The sequence below is a fragment of the Rhinolophus sinicus genome, chromosome 8 (genome assembly GCF_057876585.1).
Source record: "Rhinolophus sinicus isolate RSI-liver-muscle chromosome 8, RSI-T2T, whole genome shotgun sequence".
Lineage (NCBI taxonomy): Eukaryota > Metazoa > Chordata > Mammalia > Chiroptera > Rhinolophidae > Rhinolophus > Rhinolophus sinicus.
Window position 1 is genome coordinate 36,962,539 of NC_142508.1, and position 23,702 is coordinate 36,986,240.

The 23,702-nt window shown below is 52.5% G+C and overlaps 3 protein-coding genes and 1 long non-coding RNA gene across 6 annotated transcripts; 3 read left to right on the top strand and 1 right to left on the bottom strand.

Moving 5' to 3' along the window:
• Window positions 1-6,221: 6,221 nt before the first annotated feature.
• KLK12 (kallikrein related peptidase 12) lies at window positions 6,222-10,671 on the top strand. 2 transcript variants are annotated; one of them, XM_088800604.1, is made up of 6 exons: window positions 6,222-6,489; window positions 6,662-6,717; window positions 7,222-7,381; window positions 8,204-8,463; window positions 9,381-9,514; window positions 10,383-10,671. In XM_088800604.1, exons 1-6 carry the CDS (start codon window positions 6,461-6,463, stop codon window positions 10,536-10,538), a joined length of 795 nt encoding a protein of 264 aa, XP_088656730.1. In that variant the 5' UTR covers window positions 6,222-6,460; the 3' UTR covers window positions 10,539-10,671. The 2 variants fall into 2 exon arrangements, with proteins under 2 accessions (XP_088656730.1, XP_088656731.1); XM_088800605.1 differs by having other exon boundaries at window positions 6,455-6,489; window positions 8,204-8,485; window positions 9,380-9,514.
• LOC141567610 (uncharacterized) lies at window positions 8,375-18,164 on the bottom strand. The gene is made up of 4 exons (XR_012490409.2): window positions 17,850-18,164; window positions 11,443-11,556; window positions 10,540-10,679; window positions 8,375-9,889 (listed from the first exon to the last, which is right to left on the bottom strand). It is a non-coding gene; the product is annotated as an uncharacterized LOC141567610 (long non-coding RNA).
• Window positions 12,436-16,155, top strand: LOC109439365 (kallikrein-11). The gene is made up of 6 exons (XM_088800606.1): window positions 12,436-12,573; window positions 13,362-13,436; window positions 13,902-14,058; window positions 14,430-14,695; window positions 15,247-15,383; window positions 15,712-16,155. Exons 2-6 carry the CDS (start codon window positions 13,397-13,399, stop codon window positions 15,862-15,864), a joined length of 753 nt encoding a protein of 250 aa, XP_088656732.1. The 5' UTR covers window positions 12,436-12,573; window positions 13,362-13,396; the 3' UTR covers window positions 15,865-16,155.
• On the top strand, window positions 17,620-22,204 carry KLK10 (kallikrein related peptidase 10). 2 transcript variants are annotated; one of them, XM_019719675.3, is made up of 6 exons: window positions 17,620-17,755; window positions 18,145-18,249; window positions 18,796-18,976; window positions 19,701-19,975; window positions 20,140-20,273; window positions 21,638-22,204. In XM_019719675.3, exons 2-6 carry the CDS (start codon window positions 18,159-18,161, stop codon window positions 21,788-21,790), a joined length of 834 nt encoding a protein of 277 aa, XP_019575234.1. In that variant the 5' UTR covers window positions 17,620-17,755; window positions 18,145-18,158; the 3' UTR covers window positions 21,791-22,204. The 2 variants fall into 2 exon arrangements, with proteins under 2 accessions (XP_019575234.1, XP_019575235.1); XM_019719676.3 differs by having other exon boundaries at window positions 17,627-17,755; window positions 18,150-18,249.
• Window positions 22,205-23,702: the final 1,498 nt, after the last annotated feature.

The following is a 23,702-nucleotide window of genomic DNA, read 5'->3' on the forward strand; positions in this document are numbered from 1 at the left end:
TTTATGATATGGGAATTTCACCTTAATTTTTTTTAAAAGCTATGTGATAATACATGAATAGCAAAAGACAAACAATAACAAAGATAATAGCAAAGGATACATAATAAAAACAGTAGCAAATATATGCAATAGTAAAAACAAGAGCAAAGGATATGTGATAACAAAAAGAATGGCAAAAGATACACAATGACAAAGACGATAGCTGAAGGGAATGGGGATGAAGGGACATAAAATAAGGAAAACAATAGGCGCCTCATACTGATCACTGATTCAACAACCCTCCATCTGAGCATTGAGAACTAGCTAAACGTATTAATGAACTTAAAAAAAGAAAAAGAAAAAAAAACAGCACCTGCTTCAGAGGACTCTTGGGCGGATTAGTAATGTTAATATGTAAAAAGCCCTGGAAAGAACACCTGGTACTGAGTGCTTACTAAGTGGTAGCTGTCATTAGTATTGTTGCTTTTATTGATATAATTATTATGATGCCATGTCTCTAAGGCCCCAGTGCCAGATCAAGCTGCCTTGGGTGACAGCTGCGGATTTGGGAGAGTGAGAAGTGAACGCCCAAATCCTTCCTGTGGAACAAAAAATAATGGCATACCTGAGCTGGAGATTCTGACTGCCCACGCCTTAAAGCGGGAAGGCGAGCCAGGTGGCCAGGTTCTGAGGCTTCTCAGCCGTCCTCCTCTCCCAGGGTTTCAAAGTGATCTCTTCCTATTTTTGGGCAGGGGAATGTTAATAAAATGGGGACCTGGGCAGGGAGGAATTTGGAAGCTGGTGGAGGGAGGGGATGGAGAACATGGGAAAGAGACTGAAAAGTAAAGAGGGAGGGGTGTCAAAGGGATGACAATGCTTCGTGACACTGTTCCAGCAGATAAAGCCCTTTTTATTCTCCCAAGGTCAGCTCCCCATTTCACAGAAGTATCAACCTAGACTAAGGAAAACTCAAACAGTGAGTTGAACCCATCCACTGGAGACGCATTCCTCTACTTCTCCCCCATGACCATTCCCAGGGACTTTTCCCTTCTAGTCTGGAGGATCCAGGCCAAGCTAAGCCACCACCACCACCCAGCTGTGGACTTTGGATAAGGGACTAGGCCAGACTTTCCAGGCTGATGTGGATAATTGGGTTCTGCACCCAATTCCAAAGTATGTGGTGTGGGTGGATGTTCCCCCAGACAAAGCAAGTCTCGGACACCAGTGGGTGTCCTACAATTGAAACAAAATTCTGCAACTATTTACCTGGAGATAGTCAGATCCTACAGGTTACGAGCTCAGTCCCACAAGACCGCCTCCCCAGCTCCACTCCACTTCAGATGCTTCTAACCACCAGCTATAGATCGGAGGTTCCCGTAACCCTCTCCTTGAGTTTGATTAATTTGCTGGAGCAACTCACAGAACTCAGAGAAACATTTCGCTTAATAGATCGCCAGTTTATTATAAAAGGATATAACTCAGGAACAGCCAGATGGAAGAGATGCCCGGGAGAAGGCGTCAAGGCATGGGGAAGGGGACTTGGGGCTTCCATGCCTCTCCAGGTGCCAGTCTCCCCAGATCGCCAAGTGTTCACCAACTCCAACACTCTCCAAATCCCATCTTTTTGAGTTTTTAATGCAGGTTTTATTGCATAGGCATGGTTGATTAAATCATTGGGCACTGACGATTGATTTAACTTCCAGCTCCTATCCCCTCCCCAGAGGTCCAGGGTAGGACTGAAAGGTCTAACCCTCTAATCACGTGGTTGGTTCCTTTGGTGACCAATCCCCTTCCTTAGGTGCTTTTCAAAAGTCACCTCAATAACATAACAAGACACCTTTATCGTCACCTTCATTTAGGAAATACTAAGTGTTTTAGGAGCTCTGTGCCCAAATTGGGATGAAGACCAAATATATCTTTCTTATTATAAATCACAATATCACAGGGGTCAAAGGACTTTTAAGCCCAAGCTTCCATTGTAACAGGTTCAATGACAAGATGAGGAGAGCAGACAAGTTGTGGGAGGGTTGAGAAGGCAGGAGACCCAGTTAGGTTTTTTGGAGGAAGGGATGATGGAGAACAATGCTATAACCATTCCCCAGAAGGAAGACAGACTCCCAGAGCTCAGGAGACAGATTTCAGAGCTAGGGAGCAGGTAGGTAGTGGTTAAGGACGTCTTGGGAGCGGATGGGACATCTCAGAAGAAAGAAAGGAAAATGTGTTGGTCTCCCAAGTGTCTGGACAAGGGGACTGGGTGGATGGTGGTGCCACCACACGGACAGAGAGTGGGGTCTGAGAATAGGTCAATGGGGACAGATGGTAAGCTCAGTTTGGGTCCTTCAGGAGGCTGTTGGAGGCATAGGTCTGAAGCTGGGGAGAGGCCTGAGAACCAACCTGCCCCAGATGACATGTGACAGATAAATCTGAGGTGTACATAGTGCACAAGACATGGTTTAGTACTGGGCCCTGGGAACACCCTTGTTTGTACAGATACCTGTGGAAGAAAAAAAGGCCTATTCATGAAGGAGACCAGGAAGAAGAGCCAACAAAGTAGGAGGAAAACCAGAAATGCATGGCGTCCGGAAGCTGGGAGAGGAGTGGCTGGCACGCGGAATGCTGCGGAAAGGTTGCATAAGAAAGGGACAGATGGGTGACCACTGGGTTGCTCAACATGGAAGTCTCTGGAACCCCCAAAAGAGCATGTCTGCAGGGTGCAAGCAGTGAGGAGATCTCCATGGACAAGTTTTGCTGGGAAGGATGATAGAAGAAAGGGGCTGGGCTGGCCCAGTAGTGTAGGTGGTTGGAGCACCGTGCTCCTAAGGCTGAGGTCGCCGGTTCGATTCCCACATGGGTCAGTGAGCTGTGCCCTCTACAGCTAAGATTGTGAACAACAGCTCTCGCTGGAGCTGGGCTGTGGTGAGCAGCCAGAGGTTGGCGGGAGCTGCCGTGGGCTACCGTGTGCCCTGAGCGGCTGGTGGCCAGTGTGAGTGGCCAGCAGCCATCGTGAGTGGCCGGCAGCCAGAGAGAGCTGCTGTGATTGGCTGACCGACCACCAGTGACCAACTGCCTCAGTGGGGGGTGGGGGGAGCGCAGGGCTCATACCACCAGCACGGGCCAGGGAGCTGTGTCCTACACAACTAGACTGAGAAACAACGGCTTGAACCAGAGTGGGGGGGAGGTGGAAAAAAGGGAGGGGGGAAGGAAAAAAGAAAGAATAACGGGGCTGTGGGGCTGGTTCTGATTAACTCTGTGGTCTTAGCATCACCCAGCAGTGTCAGGCACACAAGGCATCTCAAAATGTTTGTTGAGTGATTGAGTGAGTGAGTGAGTGAATGAATGAATGAATGAATGAGCAGAAGAATAGAATGAGGGAGAGGTGTAAAGATAGCCGGAAGAGAAAGAAGTTGCAGCACCAAGTTGTAGCTGCTATTTCTTCACATCTGAGGAAAAAAAGAAGATTCTGTTATCTAAGTCAGATTTGAAAATTCCTTTCTAAGAAAATAAATTGATCAGGGTGATTTTGATCATGTCTACACTTTACCTACCTGATCTCCCCAGTGATATTTAGCTCACTCCCACCCCACTTTTCAGACAGACAAACTGAGGTTAGGACAAGAGAGTGGCTCAATGGCCCCCAGTGAGTCATGGAAGGAACTGTGGGTTCAACCCAGTCTGGATGATTTCAAAAGATATCCTCCTTCTTTGAAATCCGTAGCATTCCTACGTTCATCTATTTCAGTTTGTCATTCGTTTGTTCCTTCAATATTTAGATGATGATTAACAAATAATACAGGCTCTGGAGACAGCTTGCCTGGGTTCAAACTCTGGTTCTGCCACTTACCAGCTACGTGTGTAACTCTGGGCAAGTGACTTTATTTAGTGGTGCCTCAGTTTCCACATCTATGCCCCAGTGTTGGGGTGACTGAGTTCTCTCGAGGCAATGGGCCTTCGTATTGGGCTGCTGATGCCCAAGAGTGAGCCGGGGCACGGGAACTTGAGAGCTCTGGGGGTTCTCTGGGAAAAGTGACTTCAGAGCTTTCTCTGAAAACAGAAGGTGTGTGACTGTGAGCCAGTCCCTGCCTTCTGAGCCTCCAGCTACAAAAAGAAGGGATTGGTTTTAGCCGGAAGCCACAAGGCACAAATCTGTGCATCAAAGAGAACCACTAAGTAGTCAGTCCCCATTACCCATGCCCCCCAGCTCCAGCAACCACTAATCTGCATCCTGTCTCTGCATTTGCCTGTTCTGGACATTTCATACAAATGCAATCCTACAATACATGTGTTTGTGTCTGGCTTCTTTCACTCAGCATCCTGTTTTCGAGGTTCACCCGCTTTGCAGTGTGGGTCAGTGCTTCATTCTTTTATCCGTTCACTGGTCGATGGACATCAGCTTAACGGGTATGGGATCTCTTGGGGGTGAGGAAAACGCTCTGGAATTAGATTGTGGTAATAGTCGCACGACACTGAATGAATGCGGATTTTAAAATGGTTCAAGTGCGGAATTTTAAGTTATGTGGCTCTTACTTCAAAAAATGATCAAGGCAGGGATGGCCGGATGGCTCAGTTGGTTAGAGCACTGAGTTCTGAGCAACCGGGTTTCCGGTTCAAGTCACACGTGGGATGGTGGGCTGCTCCCCCTGCAACTAAAGATTGAAAATGGCAACTGGACTTGGAGCTGAGCTGCGCCCTCCACAACTAGACTGAAGGACAACAACTTGGAGCCATGGGCCCTGGAGAAACACACTGTTTCCCAGGATTCTCCAATACAATTTTAAAAAGAAAAAGACAAAGGCAGAGAAAGAATGAGAGGAGAGAGAGATCTGTGTTGGATCCATACTTGTGTGTTTTGTTTTGTTTTGTTTTGTTTTGGGGGTTGTTGGCCAATATTTAAAGTCAGGAAATGTCCCAACATAAATCTGAATTGCCAGCATTTCTTGAAAAGTCAGAGGATTTGGCAATGCTGGGCTCACGTTATAGCTCGCCACAGAAGCTGAAGGGTACATTTTATTACATTCATCTCAATAAACCAGGTGTGCCCTCCACCCCCAATCCACAGAAAGAGAGAGGTTGAGTTAGGGGCTGTAGCAGCACAAATCAAAAGTAGAAGTTTTGTGATGCTGATTTCAGAGCAAGAAAGAGACCCAAGACCCCCCAAAAAAGATAGGAATGGAGTGGGGGGACCTCTCGTGTTTTTTGTGTGCGCTCTCTCTTCCTCACCTCCCCTTCTCAGTGGCAACCCTATGCAAGAAAAAAGTTTCATGGAATTAGATAAATTGACCGCACTTATATAAGACTTGTACTTCCTGAAGCAAGGAACAGAGCTGACTGTGCATTTAGGCAATTCCGCTAGTTTGTGCAGTGATCCCCCTGACTAGTCTAGTACCCACCTGGCACTATACATAGTTATTACAACATTACTGACTATATTCTCTATACTGTACTTTATAGCCCTGTGTGTGGCTATTTTCTAACTACCGATTTCTACCTTTTAATCCCTTCACCTTTTTCACCCACCTCCCCAACCCCCCTCTCCTTGGCACCCATCAATTTGTTTTCTGTATCTATGAGTCTGTTTCTGTTTTGTTTGTTCATTTATTTTGTTCAGATTCCACATATAAGTAACTTCATATAGTATTTTTCTTCCCTGTCTGACTTATTTCACTCAGCATAATATTCTTTAGGTCCATTTAACTGCTCTTTGGAGAATCATTGTAAAATAATGTTCTTTGACTCTCTGTACAGACCTAGCTCAAATAAAAGACCAAGATTTAGAAAAACAAAAAAAATAATAATAAATGAACGAACAAATAATAAGTGAATGAATCAGACTCCGTGGAACCCAGGGTGGAAACCCTCCCCCCCCCCCCTTCTCCTCTTCTCTTTCTCAGGCTCTCTCTGCCCTTGGTTTTCCTGCTTCTCACTTCCACCCTCCTGCCCTCTTGCCTCTCCACCCCCCTGCACTGCATGGGGAGGGGCCCCAGGTGTCTGTGCACCCCACCCTCCCTGAGCCTCCACCACTGGAGCTGGGATTAGGACCCAGCTTCCAGAACAGCTGAGTCATGAGCCGGGGGGCTGCTGGCTGGTTTGGAGAAGAGGGCAGGAGTGGAGCCGCGTCTTCCCCCCACACCATCCTGGGCCCCTTCCCCACTCCCCTGCAGTTTAGCTGAGCTTAATTAAGTGTCATTAGCCAAGAAGAGTTTGTATGAGATTAGAGGGTGCCCCACCCTGTGTCTTCCTCGTCCCCTTCCCTCAACCAGGAAATTGAATGGGCTGGGACAAAGAGAGTTAAAAGCTGTGTCAGCTGCTGGTCTGGGACAGACAGACAGAAGGAAGAGGACAGGTAGTGCAGCATGACAGGTGGCTAAGAAGCCAGCCAGGTGAACAGTGGGAGCATTGACTAGCAGTGCCCAGCAGATGACAATACAGGCAGGTAGGTGGGCAGACGGATAACAGACAGACAGGCTGAAAGTGCGACAGCCACATGGAGGAGACAGCAGGCAGAGACACAAGGTGAGAAGGGGGCAGACAGTCACTGGTGAGGGGGTGGCAGCGGAAGACTGGCAGAGAGAGGGAAGGGCGGGCCATCCCCTTCTTGTGGAGCTGATGATGGGAAGGACAGGAAGGGAGGGGCAGGTTGACAAGGACAGAGCCATCTCTGAGAGTCCCCCACATTTCCCCCCAGAGCCTGGAGGTGGCCTGCCACGGGGTCCAGCACCCTTTTGCTCCTGTGTGTTATTGGTGAGTTCCCCAGGAGGAAGGAGAATCCCTGCCTCCTCCCTGTGGGGACCCCATCTCCCTATCTCAGCTCTGGCCCCCAGCATGGCATTGAGGAGGGGGTGGGGCTGGCTCTGTGCCTCTATCACCTCCAGCTCCCCAGGTCCTGCGCATATCTCTCCCTGTATCTCATCTTTTGATTCATCTCCCCTCTGTCTCTCCTTGTCGTATTCTCTCTCTCTCTCTCTCTCTCTCTCTCTCTATCTCTGCCTCTCTATTTCCCCTCTATCTTTAGTCATCTCTCTCTCTGTTTCCCTCTTTCTATTCCTTTCTGTATATCTTGGGTCTTTTCCTAGGTCTTTTTCTATACATCACTAGGTCTGTCTCCCTGTGTCTGTCTCAGGGTCTCTGTATTTCTCTTGCCCTTTTCTCTCTGTGTCCCTCCATCCCTGTATCTCTCTTCCTATCTCTGGTACACAATCTCTAGGTCTCTGATCCCATCTCTTTGGCCCATACTCCTGTCCTCAGGGCTCAGCCACGCATCCAAAGAGAAGATTTATAACGGCACGGAATGTGTTCCTCACTCACAGCCTTGGCAGGTGGGGCTGTTCGAGGGTGCCAACTTGCGCTGTGGGGGGGTCCTCATTGATCGGAGATGGGTCCTCACAGCAGCTCACTGCAGCGGCAGGTAAGCCTCCTGTCTGGGTCCCTTCCTGGAGTGGGCAAAGGAAGGTGACAGGGAGGAGAGCACCAGAGGTAGGGGCTCATGGGAAGGGATGTCAAGGAGTGAGGAGATGGTGCTGCCACAAAAACAGTCTGAGGTGAGACAAGGAGTAGGACTTCATCAACACTGGGCCTAGGGTGGGGCTGGGTGGGGTGCAGTGGGATGAAGGGCAGGGGAGGTCCTGGAACCTGCCCACTGACCCCCTCCCATTCCCTTCTGCACCACTTCCTTCCTATGTGGTAACTGACACCAGCCCCAGCCATTGCCTGACCCAGACTGGGCCCTGGACCCATGTCTGACACAGACTCTTTGCACCACCTCAGTGGTTCCATCTGTACAAGAGAGGATTGGGCTTTTTAGGTCTGACACTGTGGGTTTTTGGGAAGGGGAAGTTTCAGACACACGAGATGAAGAGATTCAAGGACAGGAGAGACAGACACAAGCAGGACAGAAAGCGTTCATTTAGTCGACAGTGTTGACAGCCCAGGCAGTGTCCTAGGTGGTGGGGACAGAACAGTGAACAAGACTGACGGATGTCCCTGCCGCTGTGGGCTTTGCCAGCTAAAAATGACAGATGCAGTGACATAGGGAGGAGAACTGGGGCCGTGGAGAGAGACCCAGAGGCTGAAAGAGAGAGAGAGAGAGAGAGAGAGAGAGAGAGAGAGAGCGCAAATGCAGGAGGGAGTGAGAGGCCAGACACGAGGTGCAGAGCTGCAGAGAGAGGCAGGAGGGCCTGGGAGCCTGGGGACAGCCCACCCAGCATGCGCTGAGCCGCTGTACCCACAGCAGGTACTGGGTGCGCCTGGGGGAGCACAGCCTCAGCAAGCTGGACTGGACGGAGCAGATCCGACGCAGCGGCTTCTCCATGACCCACCCCGACTACCAGGGAGCCCTGAAGAGCCATGACAACGACCTGAGGCTTCTGCGACTGGGCGCCCCCGTCCTCTTGACCCGCAGTGTCCAGCCTCTGGCCCTGCCCACAACCTGCGCAGCGGGTGGCACTGAGTGTCACATCTCAGGCTGGGGCACCACCAACCGACCGTGGAGTAAGGAGGCCCCAGGATCAGGGATCAAGATGGGCAAAAATCTGGGGTGTAGGATGAGAAGTCAGGAGTCATGCCATCTCAGAGGAAGGATGGGTAGAGGGCCAAACATCAGAATTGTGTTTTGCGGTCAGAGATCATGGTGGATTTGGTCTTGAGCGTCAGAGTGGTTAGGGGTTGAGAATGGAATCAGAAGTCATAGTCAGGGAGGTGGTTAGAGGTCAGAGTGCTGTCAGGGAGCATCAGGCTGGAGCAAAATGCACATAAATAGGACCATGGGGTCACGGGTCATGGACTCTGGAGGCCAAGGTCATTGAAGACTTGAGGTCATGGGATCCAGATGGTGCACAAGCTGGCCACAATCTAAGGATGGAAATTGGGGATCACTGGTCTGTGATTGGAAGTCATAGGGTTTGGGGTATGGAGCTAGAGGTTAGAGGTCACGGGGCCTGGGGTCAAATAAACCATGATCACAGGTCATTTTGGAGTTGGGAATCAATGAGTGAGAGGATGAAGAACTGAGGTTGGAGCTTAAGGTGAAAGAAAACAAGGGACATGGTGTCAGGAGACAGGAGGTCAAATTGGGATCAAAGGATGATAAGCTTGAAGGTCAAAGGTCACAATAGCTGAGATTGAAGTAAAAGGTCAGGTCTGGATTCACTGTATCTGAGGTTGGAGGGTCTAGAGTATGGCACTCAAAGTCATAGGTTAAAGGTCAAGGGGGCTGGGCCCACACATTAGGGTCAAGGGTCACTACAAAATCAAGTCATAAATCTTAAATTTAGAGGTTTGAGGATTGCAGTGGAGGTCACAGGGTGGGGGTGGGGCATAGACTTAGACTGAGCTTTCTTGAGAGGAGAGATGTGGTCCCAGAGTGGGGAGTTTTGGAGGACCTTGCAGCATCCATCTTCCACCCCTAGACCCATTCCCGGACCGGCTCCAGTGCCTCAACATCTCCATCGTCTCCAGTTCCACCTGCCGAGCTGTGTTCCCTGGGAGAATCACAGACAACATGGTGTGTGCAGGTGGCATCACTGGGGAGGATGCCTGCCAGGTGAGTGAATGCAGGAGACGCATAGTCACCCAGGACAGGAAGCAGAGGACAGCGAAGGGGAGAAATGGGGGAGGGTAAGTCAGGGGAAGCGGATAGGGGAGAAAGATAAAGTCAGAAGAAAGGGAAGGCACACAATAACGGAGGAAGACAGAATAGGAGGGAGAGACAGGGAGTGGAGGACAGAGAGAGAGAGAGAGAGAGAGAGAGAGAGAGAGAGAGAGAGAGAGAGAGAGCAGAGAGAAGAGAGGGAGAAGAAGAGACAAAGAGAGAAAGTGGGGGAAGACAAAGACCCAGCCGGCATTCGGAACTCAGGCAGGTAACTGCTGCTTCTCCAGTTCTGAGTCTTCCCCATACCGTCCTCCAGTTGATGCTGGCCTGGGTGAGAGAGAGAGATTCCAGGATGGATGCAGGAAAGGGGGATGGAGGGCTCTTTCATCCTCAAATTCTGCTACCTTAACCTCTTGCTTGGGTCCTCCAGAGAAGAGGCTGCCCCTCCCTACTGGCCAGGGCTCCAGCCATCATCCTTCAGAGAACTCTTATGGAGACGCGTCCCCCTTTGCTGGGGTTGGTTATTGATGTCTGTGTTCTCCTCCCTCATTGATCAGGGCCCCAGCCATTGTCCTTGAGAAAAGGAATCCTATCTACCCTTTGTGGAGTCCCGCCCTCCTTTCCTGGGATCGGTTCCTAGGAACGTTGTGTTCTTCTCATTGGTCAGCCATTGCGGTTGACCTTGGGGAATCTGGCTGTGTCCTTTGATGACTAGGCTTGGTGCCACTGTCATCAAAGCCCAGCATAGGTCGGGGAGAGGAAAGCTGGAACAGGAATTCTGCCATATTCAGGCTGTGCTCCTTCCCCTTCTTCCTTCCAGGGTGACTCTGGGGGCCCCCTGGTGTGCGGAGGAGTTCTTCAGGGTCTGGTGTCCTGGGGGTCTGTGGGGCCTTGTGGGCAAAAAGGCATCCCAGGAGTCTACACCTATATTTGCAAATATGTGGACTGGATCCGGAGGGTCATGAAGAACAACTGACCTGCTCCTTCTACCTCAGCTTGGGGGCTACTCCGAGCCTCAGGGCTCCAATCTCTCCTCCATAATCATCCCCAGTTCTCACTCTTCTTGGTCTGGGGATCTTCTTCCCAGAACTCCAACTCCAGCCAGCCTTTGTAAGACCTATGGTTTGGGGAGGAGGGAGTGATTATTTGGAATAAATATATTCTAACTTGAGGAGAGATGTCTGTCTATTTGGTATCCCCGAGCTGGTTGAGAAGGGAGGGAGGGCTTATCACTTCCCCTACCTACAGGTGTAGAAATAGAGAGCAGAGAGGGTGAGGTTTTCCCTCGGGTCACACAGGAATGGAGTAGAAAAAGGTACTCATAACAGTAAAAACAAGGGCCATTTTTCTCCCCCTGATACAATAGGAACTGTACCCAGAGCTTATAAGTTTTTCAAGGGCCCCCAAGGACTCAAAGGTGGAAAAATTATTGGTTTCAAAATACCAAAGGAAAGCCATGAAATCGAAATTCACTACCATTTAATTAAATGTCTATAAAATGTAACATTCCTTCAACTAGCCACTGGCAACGTGGCTCTGCTGGAGTTGAGCATACGTTACATTTCATGTGGGATGTGGGTTCATTTTCATGCCTGCAATGATGGAGGGTGGAGTGCAGCCTTGGAAAGCAAGAGGACCCAACCTGTTTTAAAATAGCCCTGCCCACCCCCTTGGGTTCTGTCTTCACCACCTCTCCAGGAGATAGAAAAAGAACTCCCCATGAACGGCAGGGGAATGTGAGGTGGAAGAGGGTGCGGAGGTGATCGTGACAGCCGTGGAAGCATTTGCTGAGCGCCTACTGTCCTTAGATCTCCTGAAGTCCCAACCTCCCAAGGCAGGGCTGTCACCCCCATGTCACAGATGAAGAAACTGAGCCTTACTAGGGTGGAGTCCTTCGTCCCACGTCGTCACTATTGGAGGAAGAGGCAGAGCTGGGGTTTGGGGACAGGGCTGGCTGTTAGAAGCCAGGCCTGCCTGGCAGTCTTGCTCCACATCTGGTTAGGGAAGAGAGGAAGGCAAGACAGGGAGGCGATTGAACCGATAACAAACAAGCCAGTTTACGTAGGGATTGTCACTCAAGTTTTGCAGACGAGGAAATTGAGGTGGCTCAGATTTGGGAAATCATCGGACCCAGGTCACACAGCAAGTAAGTGTCAAGGCTGGAATCAGAGGACCCTGGGGTTTCTGGCAGACTGGGAGGTGGGAAGAGGGAGCGGAGGGTCATCAGAGGAGCCCTGATTCCCCTTTCTTGGGCCTTGACTCCCACAGGCCCTGACCTGCCTCCCCCACCCTCCTGTCCTGCTCCTTCGCCCAGTAGCAGCCCCACCTCTGTGACGCCCCAGTTCCCCCCCCCCTCCTTGGAATGGAGAAGGGAGGGGCCCAAAGGAGGCCAGGGGCCCACCTGGGCTCAGGCTGTGGGGAGGTAGTGGTAGGGACAGGAGGAGAGACAGAGACTGGGGGATGAGGTGGAAGAAGAGGGGTTCAGAGACAGAGGGAGAGAGAAAGTGAGAGATGAAGGGAGGGAGGCAGGCAGAGAGGCACAAGGAAAGATAAAGAATGAGAGACCCACAGAGCGAGACTGTGAGAGAAAAGCAGAGATAGACAATGACAGACAGGCACAGGGACAGAAAGAGAAAAATGACACACATGCAGAATTACAGAAAGGCAGTGAATAAATGACAAAGAGAGATTCGGAGTGACAGGGCAGGATGTAGACAGACAGAGGGACACAAAATTGAGGAGAAACTGAGAAAATCAGAGAGAAGGGGAGCTTGAAGAGGTGACAGAGGCAGGCAGGCTGCAGCACCGAGGCCCAGGGCCGGTGTAGGGAGGGCCCCCACACACACCCCGCCCCCAGGACGATAAGGCAGGGCTAGGAGGCCCAGTCATCCTGGGCCACCCCTCTCCTGTCTGCCTGCCTGGTGCTACACACGCAGACCCAGCCTGCCCCAGCCTGCTGCAGCTGCCACCACCACCACCACCTTGGGCCCCGGGAGCCCCGGCCCGAGCTTGTGAGTCTGGGGGGGAAGGGAAGAGCCCCCTCCAAGCGCCTGCACTGGAGCATAGCAGGCTGCCCTGGGTCTCAGCACCACTTCTCCCTCTGGTCTGTCCTTCTGGGCTTGGATGGGGGCTCTCTGTCTCTCTCTGCCTCTCCATCCAGCTGCCCCCAACCTCAGTGACCTCTGACCCCAGCTCTGTCACTGAGTCCAGCCCTCCACCTCCACACCCACTGGCGCGGGCAGCTGAGGGCACTGGCTCTTCCTGAGAACAACCTACCCTGCTGTCCTTCCAAGGGGCAGGGTTCATCAGGACTGGGGCCAGAATACCCACAGGCTAAGCCCCCTATGGAGCCCACAAAGGGCCCATATCGTCCTGGGGGGTTGCTGAATGGTGCCGGTTCCCTTTATCCGCCCACCCCAAGTTGCTGGGACTTGGCCAGGTCTCAGGTGGGCAAGAAGAAAAGTATTCTCCCAAATGAACCTTGGAGGTCCCGAGGCTGACTTAAAACAGGGCCAGACCATTACCTGCCCGGGGTAAAGCCTCTCCCAGCCACTTCCACATCCTCCTTAGATACCAGAAGCTTCTAGCTGAGATCAGACCCCTCCAAGGCCACCCTTCATACCAAAGATTCACTTTAAGGTTTTGGAGTTTGGGGTGCTGTGAAAACAAGGGAATTCTTCAAGCCCTGTTGTTTCTCCCTGGGGGCAGCTGGAGCAGGCAAGGGAGAGGGAAGAGGGCACGAACCAGCCCCTGGTCTCCCCATAAAGTGATCTGGCCCCTTGTCCTTCCTTGTTCCCAGAAGAACCTGGGGCCTGCCCTCCCCAACTCCAGGCAATGAGGATTCTACCATTAATGATGCTTGCTCTGGTGACAGGTATGGCGGGCATTGGGGAAGGGTAGGGGCTTCCCTCCTGAATCTCTCATATTCCCCCAACCCTCTATGTCTGGACATTGACAGAGCTGATATTCAAACTCTAGAATAACCCAGCGGGCATCTGAATGGATATATGAGACATAATGAGGTGCTGGAGGCCCCTTGCTGTATCAGATGTAACCCCTTTAGATGCTAAAATGGGGAGAGGTCAAGGAGGGCCGCAGGGAGGGCCCAGAGCAGCCGGGGTGGTATGGGGGGCACTCAGAGAGCTCAGGATAGTGGCTACTGACCAGCCAGTATGAGAGGATTTCAACCATTTCACGCTAGTGCTGGCCCATCCATATAGTGCGTACTAGCGGGTCACCCAGCCAGGACCCAGGGACCCTCCCTCTTTCTCTCCTCCCTACCCCCATTTCTGGGAGCCTCTCATGCCTGAGTCCCCTCTTCTGCCCCCACTCCCTGCAGGGCATGGACGGGGAGAGACCAGGGTCATCAAGGGATATGAATGCGAGCCTCATTCCCAGCCCTGGCAGGTGGCTCTCTTCCAGAAGACACGGCTGCTCTGTGGGGCAACCCTCGTCGCCCCCAAATGGCTCCTGACAGCAGCCCACTGCCGCAAGCCGTGGGTGCGGGGGCTGGGGCGGGGCCGGGTGGGGGCTGGAGATGGAATGATGGATGGAGAGGGGCTTGGGGATGGGGAGAATGTGTACGGGGTGAGAAAGGTGGGCTTGGAGATGGGCACGGGGTGAGGAGTGGCATTAGCATTGATGATGGGGGTCCAGTTGGTACTGAAGATGGGGTGGAAGACGTTGGAACTGGGATGGGCATGTGGTTTGGAAGGGGCTTCGTTGGGAGATGGGGATGAGGCTGGGAGCAGTACCATGGTCCTTCATTCTGTCAGGTGCACTCATGTCTCCCCTCCCCCATGCCTTTCGCCCCACCTCCTGTCTCCCCCTACCCTTCCATCTCTGACCACCATCTCTCCCACCTCAGCCGATATATAGTTCACCTGGGGGAGCACAACCTCCAGCGACAGGATGGCTACGAGCAGACCCGCATAGCGACTGAGTCCTTCCCCCACCCAGACTTCAATGACAGCATCCCCAACAAAGACCACCGCAATGACATCATGCTGGTGAAGATGGTGGCACCAGCCTTCATCACCCGGGCCGTGCGGCCCCTCACCCTTTCATCATGCTGTGTGACTCCTGGCACCCGCTGCCTCATTTCCGGCTGGGGCACCACATCCAGCCCCCAGTGTAAGGGCTCCCCAGGGGAACACGGAGGGGAAAGGGTGGTCATGATTGTGGAAGGACATAGGAAAACAAACGACCCTTCAAAAATGAGAGTCATAGTGAAACACGAGGGGGTGACCTGGGGGTGTCGGTGGGATAAGGTGACAGGAAGAGTGAAAAAGTAAGGGCTGGGGAGGCTGGAGACCCGCGTTTGGGCCTTGGAGTCAGGTAGATGTGATGTGCAGGCCAGATCCACAACTGCTAGTTGTAGGGACTTGGGCAAGTGGCTTCACCTCTCTCAACCTTGGTTTTCTTCTCTATAAAATGAGAAGAATCACACCCACCTCCCAGGCTGGGTTACAGATACTGTATGTACGGCAACGAAGGATTTACTCAATAGCTATTGTTACGAGCAGAGACACGAGTTGGCTGTAAGCAAGGAGGAGAGGGACTGGATTCAGAACAAGGTCCTTGGGTTTGGAGAACCCAGGTGCTGGGTTCAGAACAAGCCCTGAAGTGAGGGGAAGTGAGCCGGGAGGCTCTCGTTTCCCACACCCTTCCCGCTGTTTCCACAGTGCACCTGCCCCATACCTTGCGGTGTGCCAAGATCACCATCATGGATCACAAGGAGTGTGAGGACGCCTACCCTGGCAACATCACAGACACCATGGTGTGTGCCAATGTTCGGGAAGAGGGCAAGGACTCCTGCCAGGTCAGAGGGCAGGGCCTGGGTCTCCAACCGCGTCCTCATTCGCGTCTTCATCTATAGTCACAATCTCATCCCAACCCTAACCCCGTCCCCCGCACCCCCAAATCCAATTCCATCCCTATTCCCACCCCTATTTCCCACCCAACCTTCCCCAAATCCATTTTCAGCCCTAACCCCATCTTCGTTCCTACCCATAACTCCAACCCTGCCCTCAATTCCCACCCCACTCCCAATACCATCCCCAGCTCCTCCCTAACACCATGCCCAACACCTCCTCCTCGCCCATGGCCTCCCCTCCTCTCTGACTGGTTCTCTCTCTCCCCATCCCCAGGGTGACTCTGGGGGCCCTCTGGTCTGTAATGGGTCTCTTCAAGGCATTATCTCCTGGGGTCAGGATCCATGTGCTGTCACCAGAAAGCCCGGTGTCTACACAAAGGTCTGTAAATATGTGGACTGGATCCAGGAGACTATGAAGAACAATTAGCCAGGACCAACTCACCACAGCCCAGCACCTCATCCTGACCTGGTGATGTGGCTCCTGTCCATTCTGTTAATCAACCCTGAGCCAGGATCCCTTGACAGACTTCCTTTGGGCCTCCGTGACAGAGAGATGCTGGAACTTAATAATCAACTTGGAGCTTGGAATTAGTGAGACCTGGGTTCAAATCCTGTCACATACTAACTTGTGACTCCGGGAGTGATTATTAATAGCTATTTGGTTTACTGGTGTATCCCCAGCCCCAAAGACAATTCCTGGCACTCACCAAGATTTAATAAATATTTGCTAAACTAGTAAGTCTTTTGAGTGCTTACTGTGTGCCAGTCCCTGGCTCAAGGGCTTTTAAATGCATCAACTATCTTAATCTTCAGAAAAACCCTATGAGGCCGGTGCTACTATTATATCCGTTTTGCAAACGAGGAAACTGAAGCATACAGACATGAAGTCACTTGCTCATGGTCCCCAGCCAGTAGTAGAAGAGCAAGGAGTCTGAAGCAGGGTGAGCATCCTGCTTTGATACTCAGCTTCCTTACCTGTTAACTAGTGCATGCAAAAAGTATAGTTAGCACTCAGTCCGCCTGCACGGAGGGAAGACTTAACAAAAGGGAACTATCATTGTTTTGTTTCCATCCAGTGCCAGACCTATACAGTAGCCACTAATCACAGGTGATTATTTAAATTAAAATTACATAAAATCAGAACTGTCATTATTCAGTCGCACGCAACACATGTCAAATGTGCTACAGCCGCTGTGGCTGGTTGTTGCTGTGTCAGATAGCACATACAGTTGTTGCAGAAGTGCAACTGGGCAGCGCTGAGCTGGACAGCCTCTGGAATTAACCAGCTTCTCCCTGGAGAAGGTGCCTGGCAAATAGTCCAGCACTCAGGCTCTTTTCTGACCTTCTGCTCCCCTTGTAGGGGAGGCAGCTGGCATGAGGAGTAAGAGCCCACAGCTGGAACTGGGGCCTCCAGGTTTTCAGGTGGACTTGCTGTGTGACCTCTTGTGAGTCACTGCCCTCTCTGAGCCTCCCATTCCTCACCTGAAGTGAGGGAGTTGGCCCAGGTGATGTTCATGCCCCCTTGCAGCCTCCTGTGACTCATGGGCCTGTGGGTCACCTGGAGACATGCGATGGCAGGGAGGATGTGAAGTGACCACACATTGGGATGACACGAGCTCCCTGCCCCCGCCCCCCTAAACACACAAGGGCCTAGTCACTGGAACACACATTGAGACCACTGCTCAGGCTGGGGGGTTGGGCTAAAGCACAGAGCATCCAGCGGCTCTATGTCTCTGCCTCCTTCCCTCCCTCTCCCCATTTTCCTTTTTCTGTTTCTGTGTGTCTCCTACTCCTCTGCTCCTACTCTTGCCTTTAATCCATCTTCTCTCTCTGCCTTCCTCTCTCCTTGGCAGCCTTTTGGTTTTTCTTCTCACATTGTCACTCGTCATGCATATCACTGTTTCTGTTTCTCTCTCTCTCTCAAAACCACACTATCTTCAACACTATCAACACCTTCCATGGGACCCCCAGGCTCCCTAGAGACGGGTCACCCTGTCTCCCCATCTGGGAAGACTTGGGACAGGTGACCTAGGGAAATCCCCCAAGGAATTCAGCTCCAAAAAGGGTGTTTCTGGCACTGAGAGAAGTCTGGGCCCTTCCCAGAGCAGGAATCTGGGGCCCAGGTTGGATGCCAGCCGCACCCACGATATAATTAGGGAGAGGGAAAGCCCCTGCGGGGAGGGTGGGGAAGTTTCCGGACTCTTCGGGGTTAAAAGGGAAGGCCTGGCCAGGGGTCCCAGGGCAGAAGATCACGGAGGCCCACACGGCAGGGCAGAGGCACTTCTGGGTCTCCTCCTCTTCCCTTCGGCGACTCCCAGGTGAGGCGGGATGCACCTCACCCTAATTGGGGACCCTCGGATCGCCAGCAGGAGCCCTGCTTGAGCTAGGTTTCCCTTCAGACCCCCACCCTACCTGTGAAGGAGGGCGAAACCCCAAGCGCTGAGAGGCTGGCAGCGGGGGCAGCCCCGGCAGGGAGGGCGCTCCCCTAGAGCGCTGGGAGGGCAGGAGGACGCAGCCAGGGGCGTCATTAGGATAATTGAGCTTATTACCGCAGTTCCGGCCGGAATCGCCCGCCCGCCCCTGCGGTTGTCGGTCGCAGGTTAAACGGGTCCCAGGCTCCTGGAGTGGTCCAGGCTGGGCGGACAGGCACGGCGGGATGAGGGTCTCTGACAGGGCATCTGTTTTAAACCGCCCCCCCGCCCGCCAGTCTAGGTCCAGGCCATGAGACCCTCGCACCTCCACCTCTCCGCCGCCTCTGGTGCCCGGGCCCGGGCGAAGCTGCTACTGCCGCTGCTGGTGGCGCAACTCTGGGGTGAGGCGGGGGACAGGGCTTGGAGGAAGGCGCCAGGGCCGGAAGCGATGGGAGAGAGAGCTCTTACCACCAACCCCCGCGCACTGCTCTTGCTCTTGCCCTTGCCCTTGGGACCCCAGCACCCACCTATGAGTCGGAAGCGGGCCTGGCCCTGAAGCCCGCCCCGCCCCCTCTTTTAGCTCCGCCCTAGATGCCCCTCCCCCACCCGGGCCGTGCCCCTCACTCCGCTCCATTCTGTCCCCGCCCCTCCTCACTCCGCCCTATTTTATCCTAAATCTAACATTATCGCTTTTTGCCTCTGTCCTCTTTTCCAGCCGGCGGCGTTATTCCCACACCTACTCCTCCACCGCGCGCAGCATTCTATCCCCGCTCCCGTGTCGCTCCGCTGCGTTCTACTCTTGCACTCTGCACACGCTGTACATTCTGTCCCTGCCCCTCCAGACCCACCCAACTGGCTGCGCCCCAAGCCCCAGCTCATTGCCCTGGGACCCCAAACTCAGCCCTTGCCCCGCCCTGCCTGCTCTAATCTCCACCTCCTTTCTCCAGCCGCAGAGGCGGTGTTCCCCAGAAACGACACGGATTGGGACCCCGAGGCTTCTGGCGCCGCGTGTGCGCGCGGCTCGCAGCCCTGGCAGGTCTCCCTCTTCAATGGCCTCTCGTTCCACTGCGCGGGTGTCCTGGTGGACAAGAGTTGGGTGCTCACGGCCGCGCACTGCGGGAACAACAAGTAGGGGGAGCTCCTCGGGGACGCCAGGGAGGGGCATGGAGGCAGGCCCCAGGGAGGAGGCGAGAAGGGCTGGGGCACTTGAGGGTATGGAACTCTCCCAGCACGGTATGGGGTCAGCCCTGGAGGGCTTCCTGTAGGAGAGATGGGGCTGCTCTGTGGCCACCGGAGGGCGGTATGGTCCTTCTCAGGGTTTCAAGGTCCATCTATCACCTCTGTCCAGCTGATTCTCCTTGGGTTCCATTAGATGTAAATAGTTGCGTGTAACAGGCAGAAGTCAATGTAGTTAGGAATTTAGAGCTAAAATAAATTGTTCACCTCATGAGTCCCTACTGAGAGAAGAAGGAAAGGGTAGGCTTACACATGGACCCAAACACCTGATTGTTTCTCCCATGTCCCAAGAATTCAGGTCCCCAGCTCTCTTCTCCCCCACACATTCCTTTAGGAGTCTGGGCCCCAGCCCCTCCTCCCTCAGACCCAGGAGTCCAGGCTCCCAGCCCCTCCTCCCTCAGACCCAGGAGTCCAGGCCCCCAGCCCCTCCTCCCTCAGACCCAGGAGTCCAGGCCCACACCCCTCCTTCCTCAGTCCCAGGAGTCCTAACCCCCTCCTCTGCCAGAACCCTGGTGTCTACCCCCACCCCACTGCCTGTACCCTCCTTCCCAGGGACTCAGAGTCCAGTCCCAGCCCCTATAAAGCCTTTGCTTCCAGATGTTTCTTCCCTCCCCAGGCAGCTGTGGGCTCGAGTTGGGGATGACCACCTGCTGCTTCTCCAAGGCGAGCAGCTCCGCCGGACCACTCGTGCTGTTATGCACCCCAAATACCATCATGGCTCAGGCCCCATCCTGCCCCGGCGGACAGATGAGCATGACCTCATGCTGCTGAAACTGGCCAGGCCCGCTGTGCTGGGACCTCGCATCCAGACCCTGCGCCTGCCCTACACCTGTGCTCAGCCGGGAGACCAGTGCCAGGTTGCTGGCTGGGGCACCACGGCCGCCCGAAGAGGCAAGACTTGGGAGCCCTGTATCTCGGGCAAGACGGACAGGGGGACTGGGGCTTCTGGGTCTGAAGGAGGAGGGGGCTAGAGCCTGGGGCCTGGGATGGGAACATTCTGGGTCCTGGAGGACTGGGGCTGGAGCTTGGAATAACCTGGCGTTTTCTCCCATTAGTGAAGTACAACAAGGGCCTGAGCTGCTCCAGGGTCACTCTCCTGAGTTCCAAAGAGTGTGAGGTATTCTACCCCGGCGTGATCGCCAACAGCATGATGTGTGCAGGACTGGACCAGGGCCAGGACCCCTGCCAGGTAGGGACTGGCCAGGGAGGGTCTCTGACTCATGGGCATGAGCATAGGGTGATTACAGGAAAGCAAAAGCTCCGCCCTTGTCCCCAACCTCATAACCACTCCAGCCAATGTCATTCCCGTGTCCAGCACTGTCCTATCCCTACCCCAATGTCATCCCTGTCAGCAAAAGAACATCCAAACCTATATAAAAATTTTATAAGAGTTTATTTGAGCCAAAATTTTGAGGACATGCCTGGAAGCAAGTTCTCAACGGACTGGAAAATGCTCCAGAGAAAAGCAGTTTTATGGTTTATTTTACACATTAGAATCAAAGGAAAGATATAAGAAAGGTTCCATGAAATCCATTGGTGGTAGATTGAGGAAGCGGGAGGAAGAAAAGCAGGGAAATCTCTAGAAATGGATACAAAGTAACATGGAGAGACACATACTCTTTACATTGATGGTACCGGATAGTTCACATTTCACATTTACGGTAAATGGTGCAGAGATGCTATGCAGGCTACAAGATAACGAGGAGTTGTGTGGTCTTGTGCTCTGGTGCCCGCGGAAAAGATTACTCTCACTTCAAAGGCATGTTATCCTAGATGCATAAGAATGGACAGGGTTTGATTAAGGTAAAAACTGACCTTTGCTAAGGAAGCTTATAGGCCTGGGATGAGATTACCTGCTATAACCTACTCAGTTAGGAAGTTGTGATCAGACCATCCTGTGTGGTTACTTCCGTGTTTCCCCAAAAATAAGACCTAGCTGGACAGTCAGCTCTAATGTGTCTTTTGGAGCAAAAATTAATGTAAGACCCGGTCTTATTTTACTACAATATAAGACTGGGTCAATATAATATAATATTATAATATAATATAACCGAATCTTATGTTAATTTTTGCTCCAAAAGACACATTAGAGCAGATTGTCCGACTAGGTCTTATTTTCAGGGAAACATGGTTTCAGTCTCTGAGCTTGTCAGGCCTGCCATGTAGGCCCTGAGCTTGTCAGGTTCATTATACAGTCTCTTTCTCATTCACATCCCCATGTCCAGCTCTGCCTTTTTGGGTCCATTTTCCCATGCTTCTCCCCAATCCTACCCCTTCCCCCGCCATCCTGGACCTCATTACATCCTCAAGCCATCCCTAAGTCTCTGCCCCATCCCTATTTCTAGATGCAGCTCCTGTCAGGAGCTAGAATCCCAGCTCCATCACATGTCCATTCTCATTGCCCGATCCAACACCCATAACCCAAGTCCAACCCCACCCCAACCTCATCTTTATCCCACCCCCTTCCTTCCCCATCAATACCCCAGACCCTGAAGTGGCAGCCCTCGCTCGCATTGGTGTATTTATTCGCTCTCTCCTTCCTCCCACCCCCAGAGTGACTCCGGTGGTCCTCTGGTCTGTGACGACACCCTTCAAGGCATCCTGTCCTGGGGCATTTACCCCTGTGGCTCTGCTCAGCATCCAGCAGTCTACACACAGATCTGCAAGTACACCTCCTGGATAGAGAAAACCATTCGCTCCAACTGACTCAGAGGTCCTGCGAGTCCTTCACCATCTGCCACCCCCCTGCCCCATTTAAACCTCTGCCACTCCTCCACACCTGCTAACATCTCTCCTCTTCCCTCACCCCCCTGCTCACTGCTGTTCTCTGCCCACGTTAAACCCGGAGTACAGAAAACGGGGGCAAACTTTTGTGCAAGACAGGCGAGGAAGCCGCTGATCACCCAGTCTCTGAGAGAAGTTATCAGTCACCCAACCTGGCTTCCTCTACCACTCCCTGCTGTGCAAACTTAGGCAAGTCAAGTACCGTCACTGGGCCTCAGTTTCCTCACTTGGAAAATGGGAACAAACAAGTGCCTACCTTGTGGACATGTTGTGAGGAGACTATGAAATACTGTGTGTACATAGATCATTATTGCTCAGTAAAGCATTAGCACAGTGGGTGGTGAGCTCTTGACCAAATGTTACCTGTTGTCATGATGTGTGAACAGGTCCTGGTAAGAACTTGTGTGACTTTCTGTCCTGGGGAGAAAAACACAGGGGTAGCCCCCAATCCTACCCCCTACCTCATCCCCATCCCCATCCCTCATGGGAGGGCTGATGGGAGAATCACATTCTCCACCCTCCTCTTAAGTTCCATGAAGCGCCTATTAACCACTTCCTTTTTCCCTCCCACTGTTTCCCATATCTGGGTCCACCCAACACGAGTATCTCCTGTCCCAGAAGGAGCTGGGCCAGCTCTGAGTCATCGGGTACCTTTTCTGGCTTCCTGGGGCCACTGGAACCCAAGGGACCTCACCCTGCTTCCATCCCAGCCTCTAAGACCAGAGGAACTCTCCCCGCCTCAGTTGCTCACACAAAGAAGCCCTCTGAAATTCAGGGGAAATGTTTCGGTTTGTTTGTTAGCTCCATCTCTACCCCCTCACCAACCGACAGCTGCAATCCCAGCTCCACCAAGGCTCCATTTTCAGCCCCCATCCAATGCCCGTAACTCAAGTCCAACTCCATCCCACCCTCATCCCAAATTGGCTTTGAGATTTTGCTCTAAAAATTCGGGAGGAGAGGTTCTTTTCCTCTCTCTGAAACTGTCTCCGTGTAAATATTCCTGTGCTGGGGGTAGGGGGAGGGCGGTTATACACAGAATTCAGGCACAGCTAAGAAATGGTCTGGCATCTCCACTTAGCCTGGACTTCGGAGTAGTAACATAAGCTGAACATATGCACGACAGAAATTTTCTATCCAGCTCAGATTGTTTTTGTTTCCCTTTCAAACACCAATTTATTGAGCATCTATTGTATGACAGGCCTGGTGCTGGGCTGGGAATATAGTTGTGACCACCAGGTCCCTGCCCTCACAGACCACAGAAGACTGGTGCACAAGTCCCTTCCACTGACTCTTCCCCTGCTCCCATTAGCACATTCAGGAAACATCAATCAGGCATATCACCTGAGTTTGTTATGCAATGATCAGAAGTGAAGTAGGTGGAAACTTGAAAATTTGATTCATTTTTAAAGGCATTTCACCCATTCCTTTAGTCATGCCACAAGTGTTTGTTGAACCCTGTCCTACACCAGTTCCCGGAGATGAATCAGACTGGGCCCTACCCTCAAGGAGCTGCTAGTCAAGTCAGGGAGACAGGCAAGCCTTACATTCTTGCCATTCAGGAATTCACTCAAAGGTCACCGCCTCAAGGAGGCCTTCAGGATTACCCTGGCTAAAGGGGTTTCCACCATCCCTGTAAGTCACCAATCCATTGCTTTGTTTATTTCTTTTACAGTAGTTGTTATAACTGAAATGATCTCAATCATTTCTTTACTCCATAACGATCTGTCTTCTCCCTCCTCCCACCCAGTTCATGAGGGCAGGGACTCTGATTTATTCACTGTGGTTTTCTAAGCACCTAGTGCAGTGCCTGGCACACAAAGCTACTCAATACATT

Coding starts and splice junctions, on each gene's coding strand:
- KLK12 (XM_088800605.1), top strand. CDS start 6,461: ATGGAGGAGACAGCAGGCAGAGACACAAG. Junction 6,718..7,221: donor TTTGCTCCTGTGTGTTATTG/GTGAGTTCCCCA, acceptor TCCTGTCCTCAG/GGCTCAGCCACGCATCCAAA. Junction 7,382..8,203: donor GCAGCTCACTGCAGCGGCAG/GTAAGCCTCCTG, acceptor CTGTACCCACAG/CAGGTACTGGGTGCGCCTGG.
- KLK10 (XM_019719675.3), top strand. CDS start 18,159: ATGAGACCCTCGCACCTCCACCTCTCCGCCGCCTCTGGTGCCCGGGCC. Junction 18,977..19,700: donor GCGCACTGCGGGAACAACAA/GTAGGGGGAGCT, acceptor TTCCCTCCCCAG/GCAGCTGTGGGCTCGAGTTG. Junction 19,976..20,139: donor CACCACGGCCGCCCGAAGAG/GCAAGACTTGGG, acceptor TTCTCCCATTAG/TGAAGTACAACAAGGGCCTG.
- LOC109439365 (XM_088800606.1), top strand. CDS start 13,397: ATGAGGATTCTACCATTAATGATGCTTGCTCTGGTGACAG. Junction 14,696..15,246: donor CACCACATCCAGCCCCCAGT/GTAAGGGCTCCC, acceptor CTGTTTCCACAG/TGCACCTGCCCCATACCTTG. Junction 15,384..15,711: donor AGGGCAAGGACTCCTGCCAG/GTCAGAGGGCAG, acceptor CCCCATCCCCAG/GGTGACTCTGGGGGCCCTCT.